Source organism: Charadrius vociferus, unplaced genomic scaffold (assembly GCF_000708025.1).
Source record: "Charadrius vociferus isolate BGI_N301 unplaced genomic scaffold, ASM70802v2 scaffold198, whole genome shotgun sequence".
NCBI classification, from domain to species: Eukaryota; Metazoa; Chordata; class Aves; order Charadriiformes; family Charadriidae; genus Charadrius; species Charadrius vociferus.
The window spans coordinates 2,621,749-2,633,968 of record NW_009649951.1 but is presented as its reverse complement, the minus strand read 5'-3'; the positions used below and the strand labels follow the sequence as shown (position 1 = coordinate 2,633,968).

The following is a 12,220-nucleotide window of genomic DNA, read 5'->3' as shown; positions in this document are numbered from 1 at the left end:
GAACTACTGGAAAGGTACTGGTGTGAGTGTTCCCTAAATCACTGCAAAAGGGAAATCAGGTGACAAAATGCTAAAGCCTTTACTTACAGAGAGTCTGCTTCCCAGACCACATTCTTAGAAACAGGTGGAAGAACACTTGTAAAGTAAGCCTTCTGCTGACTTTGCTTGACTTCCTGCACATCAGGATGGACCATACCTGACCTTGAAGGTGATCCTTGACAATGACCTTGAAAATCAAAGGCAGCAGGAGGCCTGTATGGATGCACAAGTTGCTCCTAACTAAATTCAAGTATTAATAAGCATAAAGGAGGTGGAAGCAGGCATAGGTGACCTGGAAGAAATATAGAGACGCTGTCCAAGCACAGAGGGATACACTTAGGAAAGCCAAAATCCACCCAAAGCTGAATTTGGCAAGGGATGTGAAGGGCAACAGGAAAGGCTCCTGAAGTACCTCACCAGCAAAAGGAAGACTGGGCAAAATGTGCACCCACTGCTGAATGGGGCAGAGGATCTGGTGACTACGATGCAGAAAAGGCCTCTCAATGCCTTTTTCACCTCAGTCTTTACTGGGAAAACCTGCCTCCCAGAATCCCAGGTCCCTGAGATCAGTGGTAAAGTCTTCTTGTGAAGTTTGTACAAACACTTAAGAATTTAAATAGATCAGGAGTATTTCCTATAACCCACAAACACAATTCCTTCCCTCACAGAATATTCAGAATAGGAGGCTAGAAACTAAACAATATGGGAGCGAAGTCATCCTTTCTGAACCCACCATATATGCTGTATTGCTTCCCCACGTCAAACTTCATATCCTTAAGAAGGTTCCTATTATCACAAAACTTCCCTTGAGGACAAAAGAACTTTTGGTAGAAAAATGTGTTTGGCAACCTATTTACTCAGCCATCAATTTTTAAACACAACTTTTAAAGAAATTAAGTAGAAGCCAAGTATTTTTCATTACAAGTACTGTAGGCTCCAACCAGGAGTAAGTCTTTTTTCCAAGATTTGTATCCTTATCTGTAAGGAGAACCAGAATTATTAGGAAAGCCTACTACTTATAAAAATTATTCCACCCGCTGTCAGAATTCTACTAATCTTCCAGAATCGGGGCATCTGCATTTATCTGGGCAATTCCCTACTACCTTGGTTGCAGAGATATTTTCTTTAACTACCAGCATTCAATTTTGGTATAATTCCATCACCTGTTCCGGGAGAGAAATGAAGTCTCATTGATTTTTCAGCATTTTCCAAAGGCCACTGTTGAATAAAATAAATGCAAACTCTACGCATACTTCCACAATAGCCCCCGTGTCCTGATGCTGCAAATGTGCACCTGTGTCTCAAGCTCAGTAACATTTAAAAAATAAACACACAGGCAGAGTTTGAGGCCTTTTCAAAATTAACTTATCAAAACCCCTGTAGTATTATGCAGGGAACTGGGGTTTAGACCTGCAACAATGCCATTATTCCAAGAAGAATTTTCTCCGCTTTGTTTACAGTTACAGGGAGTTTCCTGTGTGGCTGCCTTGTACACGGACTAATCCATCCACTCGGACTGCAGTACAAATCCCACCTGATGATGGCAGAGCAAGTGCAAAAGCCAGAACTATCCACACAGACACCAAAAAGCAGTATGTTCAGATGCTCCTTGAAAAGCATTTGGGTAAATTCTTGACAAAAGCATCAGAATGTTTACCAGGCATGACCTGGGGGGAACAAAATCAAAGCGTTTATAGAAATAGGCTCCAAATGACTGCTCCACAGTTAACAAAAAATGGTTTTATTTGAGTGATGTTCTGTATAGCAGAACAGTGGCACAAATTTTAAGCAACCAAGCATAAATTGCAGTATAAAAACCAAACCAAAACAAAACCCTCACTGACAATCTCCCTCCTTAGGCTACTCTTTATTTTTGCTCAAGTTATCTAACTATTGAATACTTAATAAAGTTTCCTTATTTTCTTATATTAGCTAGAATTTTCTGAAGTCTATAGAGGAGTCTTTTAAAAGTGTCTAGCCATGTGTAAATTAAATACAATTTCTCAGGAAATTTAGTGTATTCGTTTTACTCACCTGAAACAAAATTAATCAAAAATGCTCAAATTTTATATGGAACTACTATAATCCCCTAAAGAGAGATTTGTAACAACCTTTTGGTGGGACAGAGTGTTACAAAGTATCTCTTTTAGTTTTTAGGTTTGGTTGGTTTTTAGTTAGAGAAAATCCTTCAAGGACTGGCAACTTTAAAAGTGTTTTTTAGATGCCTGCTTTCAAACACTGGGACATCACAGCTTGAGTGACCTGTCCACTTCCAGAATAAATTACAAAATTGGTTTCTTTGTTTCTATTATTTAAGCATATGCTTCAGACTTATTGATCCTCTTCAATTAGGACAATAACAGAAGTAGCATCTGGATAGGAACACTCCACCCCTGAGTTAAGGCAAGCAAAACAAGAATCAAGGTAACATAACACTTAACAATCATTAGCACAAAATTAATGAAGACTGCGCCTCAGTTTTTTTAAATTGAAAGAAAAATCTCTGTTCACAATAAATCATCTAGATGAGATTTACATCTTTGCCATTAAGTACCAGATTCTGCTCCATAGAATTTGTAGGAAAGTATCATAATCTTTAGGGTGTTTCATTGTCTGTTCAGTCAATACTTTAAACACTTCTGTTAAAGAACAATGGTTAATGCCTATGTCCAGGAACTAGATTTTCAACACTTCCATTCTGACTTCCAGCTTACAATAACCTACAAGGCTGTTACAGGCAGCTGAGATGTATACAGCACATGACTGCATGCATGGCTGTAAGAGAAAGATGTATATGCTACATGCCAAAAGACAGGCTCTGGGTGTAATCTATTACACTACTTATACACTAATTATGCTACTTATACAAAGGGAAGGAAATGAATACACAGTTCTTCCAAACTGAAGGAATTTGTACTAAAATACACTATTTTTAATGACTTTCATTTCTTTATATGCATCCTGGTGAATTGGCAAGTTCACCAAATTTCAATATACGTTTGTCATAAATAAAGGTTGAACATACTCCTGCTTGTCTGGTATTAACAGTTAAAGATCATCCACTACTAGATGCCAGAAACGTAAATATCCTGACTAATTTTTAAAACTATTGAAGACACCTTTTATTCTTTCCATGGTGCAAGAATACAGCTGGGGCTGCTTCAATTTAAAACAAGTTCTGAATTACAACGGCCATTCTTCCAAATTCCTATTCTTCAAACTAAAAATTTCTAAAAACCCTAGCTGGAAATAATGACAAGCCTGAGACCAATTTCCTCAGAAAAACATAATGGAAATCTTGAGAGTCTGTTCATGCTGAACTTTCATAAGCAGTTTTGTTTGATACCAACAGAACCTATCACATTTGATCCATGCAAATTTCTGGCAAACTTCTGCCACATGCTGATATTTAAAATTAAAAGCAGCATAACTACATTACTATACATTCAGCTGAGCCATAAAAAAAAAAAGTTCTTCTCTTTCATATAGAGTTTCCAAAGAACGTATTTTGTCCTTGCGTAAGTCTGCTTCTCTAAAAACAAAGAGCCTTCCCTGATTTGGTTATATTTCCCAAGTATTTTACAAACAAAAACATTAACTTCTATTATAGCAGTACAGTGAGAAACCAATAGAAGATTATCAGACCGGAGTGGAAAGGATATATTCAGGATGTCTACCAATAGTATAAAATATAAGAAGGTAATGAATAGATCAAGAAAGCATGAAGGGGAAATGAAGGAAGAGAACGCACTGACATTTTCACACAATTTTGGCATGGGTATAGGGAAGCCTAATAACAGTATATGAAATGTTATTTATACTTAGTTTCTGCTAAAGTCTTCTGCTTTTTCATTTTGGGAAGAAAAAGAACAAAAAACTGTCCAGACTAAGTAAACAAGACCACACACAGGCACTCCTGCTTCCCAAACAAATACAAAAGTCTTCAGGAAAAATACAAAGCCATCCAAGGTGATAAAAATCTAATCCCATAGGGACCACTAATATAAGTCCTCAGAAAATGAGTATTTTTATTACCTGTTCAAGACAGTCTGGTGGGTCAAAATAGTTCCAGTAAAACAATTAAAACAAGCGGCTCGATGAATAAGACATTTCTTTTAACTGAGACAATCTATTCTGCTTTTTTACCTTTCAGTAATGTAATGTTCATTTTGAGTACACCATTTAATACTGTTGCCATTTCCAGAAACCTTGATCATGAACAGAATTTTGTCCTGAATTGTTGTCAGGTATAACATACATTTTACTAAGGAACACAAAACTAAAAGGAAAACTCATCACAGCGACAGCTAGGAAGCGCTCAAGGTTCCTAGTAGAAATTTTTCACCTTGGAATTGTATTTTATAGCAATAAACAGCAATCATCACTGACTGTAGTTAGGCAAGACAGTTGCTTTTGTCTCTTCGTATTCCTTCTGTGCCTGACAAGATGACTTTCTCAAGTTAACCAGGCCAGTAAATGCCTTTCAATATATTAGTGCTTGCATAGAAGAAGCTGTGATTCTCCCAGATGGAAGAGGGGCGTTTTGATTTGATTTTTCTTCAATTTATTAGTTACCAATCTGTCTGGGAAGTGGATAACACTAAGACAACATATGGAATAACTGCATCAGCTGAACAGAAGACACCAACAAGTCTGAAGATCCTCTGATCCGGGTCTCTGCTCCTTCTCACTGACTAGCACAATGCTTATCAGCAGCAGGGAACAGACCACTTTTACCTTCCAACTCACAGCTCCAAGAGAGAGAAAGAAGAGAAATTTGCAAGCCGGTATCAAAAAAAGTTTACATTGGCTACGTATAGATATACTGCAATTGCCACTACACAACGGAAGGAGAGGGGGTTTTCTAGATATCCTAAGATCTTTGCTTTGTCCCTGCTACTATGCAACAGGATGGCAAAATTGTTATTCAAAGTTGAGGTAGGTAAAGACAGTGGGAAGGCCCCAGTTGGTCATATAGAAGGAGAAAGATTTCAGAAAATAATGCAGTAAAATACATCCAACATGCCAAATCCACAGCAAAACAAACAAACAAACAAAAATCCCTCTGCTTTTGTCACCTTCAAACAAGCAATTTTCAACAATTTTTACAGTGAAATGCTTTCACCGAAAACAAAGTAATAGTGAAATAGAAATAAACAAGCCCACAATGGTAGGTAATAAGGCTTGGAGAAGAAAAAAAGCTTGGGTACAAAGAACATTTTCCACAAAGAATCATAATCCATATCTACAAATTGTCTTCTTTGTTAGGAAAGCAAACACAAGTTACTCTCTACTCATAGCCGTACTTTTAAAATAACTGTTTGCTCTCAATAACTCTTCAGCTAAATACATGGTGTATCACTTAAAATACATTTTCAAATTAGCTTCTCCAGTGTATTAGCTGTATTGACCCATGTTTTACAAAACAAAATAACGTAAGTAAAATCAGAGTAACAGAATGGCAGAGTTCTTCCATGGCTCAGCACAGCAAATGAAGATTATGTACACAGTACGTTTAAAAAACCCTAAAGAATGAGTGCCACAGGCCTTTTGTCTTACCATTGCAAGCTCCTCCTGTAATTCTCTGCCGTTTTTTTCACTATTCCCTAGTTTCTCAGAGAGGTCTTTAATTACCTTCTTCTTTTCCTCAATCTTCTCATTCATTTGCTTGTTTGTGGAGAAACACTCTCTTTCTAATCTGTAAAGTTTCAGCATTAGAACATTTTTATCAAAAATACTTTTGTTACGTATACTACATACTTTTAAAGATAATCAGTGAGTACGGCACATATCATGTTATCACATCATATCACTTCTGAAGTTACTTTGGGGGTTTTTTTTAACGAAGTTACATATTCCTTCTATGAAAGGCTTTTCAAGAAGTAGTTACATTCTTTTCAGCTACCAATGCTTGTGTTAGGCTTCCAGTCATAAATTAATTTGGTCATATGGCCTCCAAATTACATATAATAGAATTTATCATATTTTAATTAACACAATAGCTCTCTGCAGAAAGACCATGTCACATCTTGCATAATCAACCCTGACTTCAAGCACAAAGCTTGCTCCTAAAGTTTCCACATACCTGACTACATTCTACTGAGAATGGCATGATTTCAAATTTTTGCACTAGCAGACTGTTCCCAAAATTTCAAACGGTTCTTGTACTGTATCAGTCCTCCTGGTACTCAGGTAAACAGATATATAAAAAGCCTGGCACGGCTAAACAGGCAACTCACGACAAAGCTACAAGGCCAAACAAGAGCACACAGGAGACAGAAGCACGGACACAAATCCAAGGAAGAATTTAGAAAGATTGCCTGAGTATGTGGGCATGGTGTCAGGAAAGCCAAAAGCTCACCCAGAATTGATGTCTGCAAAGGGTGACAAAGACACTGAGAAAAGATTTTACCACTACATTAGGGCAGGAAAGAAAACATGGACCTGCTTCTACACAGACCAGGTAATTTATCAACAGCAGACACAGAAAAGGACACCACACTCAAGGCCTTTTTTGCCTCAGTCTTCCCTGACAAGGTCTCCCAAACCTCTATGATCAGTAAAAAGGCTCAAAGAGAATAATTGCTAGCAGTAGGTAAGGACTGAGTCTGAGATTACTTGTAAGACCTTAACCCACAGAAATTGAAAAGGACAGCTCACCTACACTCAAATATTCTGACAAAGCTGGCCAATGTCACAGCAAGGCTGCTCATTATCAGCTTTGAAAGAGATTGGGGGAGGTCCCTGGCAAATGGAGAAAGGCAGATGTCACACCTATATTTGGAGAAGGGCAAAAGGTTAAGCCAAGGAACTATAGACCAGTTAGCTTCATTCCAGCCCCAGGAAGGTCACGAAGCAAGTCGCCTTGGAACAAATTTCTGTGCTCATGAAAGAGAAAAAGGTGATTGAGAACAATCAGTGAGGATTTACCAAGGCTAAGTCATGTCTGGCCAATCCAGTTATACTCCATGATAAAATGACCAGATCTGTGGACAAAAGGAAAGGAAGATTAAATATAACTTAACTTGAGCAAGGCTTTTGGCACTGTCTCACACAGTATTTTTATAGCCAAGTTAGGACTTCAGTCTAGATATGTGAAGTACAACATTGATAAAATTAGTTTGATAATAAAGCTGAGATGGTAGTGGCTGCTAACAAGCTAACAAGTGAATACTGTAGGAGTCTGTATTAGAATCTGTTTAACATCTTTATCCATCACCTGGCTTAGGCCAAGAGTGCAATCACAAAGTTTGCAGACAACAGTGAATTGGGTGCGTGTAGGTCATGACAGAACACAGCCGATACACTCAAGAGAAGGGCTGCCATTCCCTAGAACCTAGACAGGGAGGAGGAACAGGTCAACAGGAACCTTCTGAGATTCAACAATGACAGGTGCAAAGATCTGAATTTAGGAATTATGAGCCCTCTGAAGTGATATGGCTGGTAACTGGCTGGGAAGCAGCTATGTTCAAAAAGGACCTGGTAATCTTGGTAGACAGGAGGCTAGCCACAAATAAGCAGCATAGCACACAAGTAGAGTTAGCCAAGAGCATCCTGGGCTGTATTAGTAGTAGTATAGCCAGAAGATCAAGGGAAGTGATCCTTTGTACCTTTTATTTGGTACTCATTATAACACATCTAGGATAATGACCGCACACACCTCCCCCATAACACAGGAAAAAAGTTGGAGTGAGCTCAGGGGATGGTCACCAACATGGTCAGGGGCTGAAGCACATATAAGAACTGAGGGAACTTGGTATGTTCAGGTGGAGGAGAGGTAACTAAAGTGTGTATAACTGGCTCCCCAATATCTAAAAGAAGGTTATCAAGAAGATGCAGACAGTCACTTCACAGCAATGTATGGCTAGAGGACAAGAGACAACAGTCACAAATCGAATCCAAAGAGGTTCAGACAAGGAGAAACTTTTTCCACCTAACAACAGTCAAACAGCAGAACAGGTTCCCAGAGAGGCTGCACCATCTCCATTCTTGGAGGTTTTCAAGACCTAACTGGATGAAGCCCTGAGCAACCTGATCTCATAGTTGATCCTGGTTTGAGCAGAAGGTTGGAATACAGATCTCCTGCAATCCCTTTCAACCAGAAGCATTCTTTGCTGTAACTCTTACCAGTAGGAACATCCAGGTGTCTCTCATTTCCTTGTCTCTTCTCCTATCACTTCTGTCTTACTAGAACTGAAAGTAGTGCAAAGGGCTCAAAGTTCTTCCAACTTTGAAACTTTTGAATCAATATTGTCACTTCCTGACTTGGACCTATTTCTTAAAGATCAACAAATCTTTTTAGCTGAAGGACCACTTTATCAGTCCTCCAAATACCTACGTGCTTCTGCTTCTTCCCAGCTGATTTTTTTTTCCTTTTATCTGTAGATGGTTACTTCTTACTCTTAGAGAAGAACTTGCCTGTTTCAGTCCCACAAAGTAGCTTCTACTCCCACAGCTTTCAAAACACAGCAAAAAGAGTTTCAATTTATTCTGTCATGTTCTCACTCTTCAAGAAAAGTAAATTCACATGGAGAGCCAAATTCCATGTTGCTTCCAATTTACATAGTGCTACTGGGTTCAGAGCTAATTAATAAATTATGCAACCCAGAAAAGCCTGATTGCTTGGTTTCAACTATTATAACCATCTTTTTGTGAGAAAATAAATTCTAACAGCTTTGAATAGCTTCCAACTTTGGTATCATTTATCCTACATCAAGTCCAGCTAAAAAGACATGCAAGTGTTCTAGCATAACAAATGAAAGTCTCCAAGACTTTCCAGACACTAAGGCTTAACGACAAACTCGTGGGACTCCTCCAGAAAAAGGAAAATATGTTAGGATGCCAAATCATGGCTTAAAAGAAAAGCCAAGCTCCTGACATTGTCTGGAGTCCAAGGACCACAGCCTTCAAAGGTAAGTAGATCAAAGGCTCTTGTATTCTCTCTGAAGGGATCCGGTGAAAGCAATCACTGATATTCACCAATGTTACTGATACTTGTATGCTTCAAAGAATAAAAAAAGGCACAGGAAACAGACGAGGCAGCAAATGCCCACCCCATGTAATTACTTCAAGGGAACTGAGTATATTGATGTCCATCTGAGATAAAGCTTGACCTTCACTACCTATCTTTATGGAGCTCTGGAAATATAGGTGCCTGGACTAACAAAATTGTAAGGATAGCCTGTTTCTGTTTCTTCAGCCTCTATTAACAGAACCACCAACTGTTTAACTGCGTTAACTTTCATAGAGAGGTTTGCATTCTTTGAAATCACATACGACAATTTGTTTTCAAAAAATCTCAGTTGGCAGAAGCTGCTAGGAGTAATTGCCTGAATCAACAGATGATTGCAAGTAGTAACAAGTACTGCTTCAATATTAGACAAAGTTTATTCTGATATCCAATTAACACACAGAACAGGTGCTTTAAGTAGGCACAAACTCTTTTGTACCAAAAGAAAACGCAAAATAGGGTAAATCTGCTTTCCTGGGAAAGAAACGTTGAACAGAATTATCCAGCTTAGAGTCAAAGGGGAAGGCTTCTTTCAGGTTCTTGTTGCATTTTAGTAACATAAGTACTTACTTCTCTGTAAGCACTGATATCAAAGTTTCTAACGCAATTGATACCATAACTGTAAGAACTGTATTTCCTGGTCTTAGCTACAACAAATACATATATTCAGGTACTTTCTATAGCAATTCCAGACAAAGAAATATAGTCCCTAAAAAACAACTCTATTTTTCTTTTTAGAATAAGGTTTTTGTTTAAGAGTTCACCCCATTTTTTCAAAATGTAATTTTTGTGAACCAGAACTACAATAGTGAAGCTCCACATCGTAACAACTGAACAGCATTGTTCCATGTGCAGGCAGTACTGCACTTAAGACTGCTTCGTGAGAAAAAAGGTCTTTGCGCATCTGAGAAACTAATCTGCAGAATGAAATGGTTGGACAAACTCTGTTTGTTAAGGAAACTTAAGTGCACACGCATATCACTTTGGGAGATTGGGGTCTAGTGTGATGAAATCAACCAATCAAAATTTTTCTAAAAAAATGCAGCTGAGGAACTCATATTTTATGAACTTTCTGTAGGCCCAAAAGGAATCTTCGTAAGACTATCTTGCACTGAAAACTATTACTCATCACAGATATCTAAGACAAAACATCTTGCAGCAAGGTGAAAATAAGAAATCGCTAAAATAGAGGGGAGTACCTGAGAGAACAGTTACGAGGAAAGTTAAAAAGAACAACTGAAGACAGACAAATAAAAGCATTAAAATGCCAAACATAATGGAAACCCTGAGAATCAAATTATTTTACCAATATGTAACTCCCAGTGTAAAGCATTAACTCTCCTTTCAGGACCTACTATGTTTGCATGACGTGTGGTTTACATTTTCGGTTTACATGTGTACACTTATATATGTTATCGTATTTTTAAAATTCATTTACGCAGAATTCATGACTCAACATTTATTTCACATCAAATAATAAAATCAGAACAGGCAAACTTCTGTAATGTTAACCCTTCATTTGTGACTGTATCAAAGTTGAACATGACCCACGTGTTCAGACTCACATTCATTTTCTAGAGAGCTATAAAGATAAAAAGTTAAGTACTTTCAAAAGTCAGGTATAATTTCTACAAATCTCCCCTGATGGACTAACTGCACCCTTAAATTTAACAGTGTCTGTGGTTTCATTAATCTCACTACCTTGAACTTCAGAGGCCAAAGCTACAGGTCAGATGCACTTGTTTTCTCTAAGAATGCAAGAGACATAGTAAGAGATACGAGGACAGACATGAGCTGCTTGTACAATTCAAGGGCTAGTTTTTGAGCTTGGACAGAAATAACGTAAGAATAATTCCCGAAACTTCCAGAAGGAAGGAGTAAATGGTATCTGGAGATTCTTGGAAGGTTAACAGCTCCCTAAATGATTACAGAAAGCCACGCAATGGTAGCCATTTTGACAAGACAGGAGAATTTTTTTTTTTAGACTGAAAACTACTCAAGCTTAACATGCATTAGCCAAAAAACTAAAAAAGACCTGTGTTTTACTTGAGGATGGTGAATTTGGCTGTTCTAATCTCAAATACAAAGATGGACCTTGGAATATTGGACCTTAGAAGGATTCAAGAAACGGCCCAAGAAGCAGCACTGGAAGACCACTAGTTCAGGGAAACTTTTAAGTCTGAAAAGAAGAGAAAGATTTTAACTGTAACATGAATTTTCTGTAGTTTCTGGACCACTCAGATATGGAAACCTATGAGAGAAAAAAATAAAAAACACTAAACAAAAAAACAAGAAGAAACAGACCAAACCATATTCTCAGTAAGAGTAAGAAGTTACATACAAGAAAAACTCATACAGTGGGAAGTACCTTGTTATGTAAAACTACTGATCAACAGCCATTCCTCCGAACAAGGCTGTTTTGAACACAAAGAAGCCTTTTTAAAACAAAACACCAAAACCAAATAAAATGTCAAACCAACAGTACAGGCCTTCTCCAGTTCAAGGAAAGGCAAAGAACTTGGTATTAGTTTAGTGTCTTATATGTTACTGCCATAGAACTCACGCTCAAAGCAAAAACAACCAGGCAGGATGAGATTACAGTTTAATTAACTGATGTTATTTCAGGACCATAGAGAATCTTGAAATACACTTATTAAGTTTCCCAGCTGTGAAGACTGCAGTATTCCTGAAGCATCACGTTAGATTACTATCATAATGTATTTCACATATTTTTCACAAATTTTTAACATAAAAATAATTTCCTCTTCTTTGAGAAAAAAGCTTTCATTTTTTAATATGACTGTGGTTTACCTAAACGCAATCTTACATACATGCTTCTTTTGGCCTTATTTTAATGAAGAGCTCTAAGGTGTTTATGATACAGCACAGGATTCAACTACGTAACTAAAAACATCTCTGTAACCATGGATATAGACGGACTCTCTCAGGCCCACAAACTTTCTTACTTGTAGGAAAACCAATTTCTTTTGCTCTCTCCTATTGCTTGTGTGAATAAGTCCCATAAATACCTATGGGTACAGACCCATATAATCCTAGACTGAAAGCGATGCCACCTCTGTCTTTTTCCAACCCATTCTACTAGCTTGAGACTCTTCCCACGCCTCCCCTGTGCACCGCCCACCTTGAGTCTTCTTAAACCTCCTCTTTCCC

General features: G+C 37.9%; 1 protein-coding gene across 1 annotated transcript in view; it reads right to left on the bottom strand.

Annotated features, from left to right (window-relative positions):
- Positions 1-12,220, bottom strand: part of CCDC171 (coiled-coil domain containing 171) — a 163,198-nt gene that overhangs the window by 124,486 nt on the left and 26,492 nt on the right. Inside the window, exon 8 of the mRNA XM_009891512.1 lies at positions 5,599-5,737. Within this exon, the coding sequence (XP_009889814.1) occupies positions 5,599-5,737 (139 nt within the window). The remainder of the gene's footprint in view (positions 1-5,598; positions 5,738-12,220) is intronic.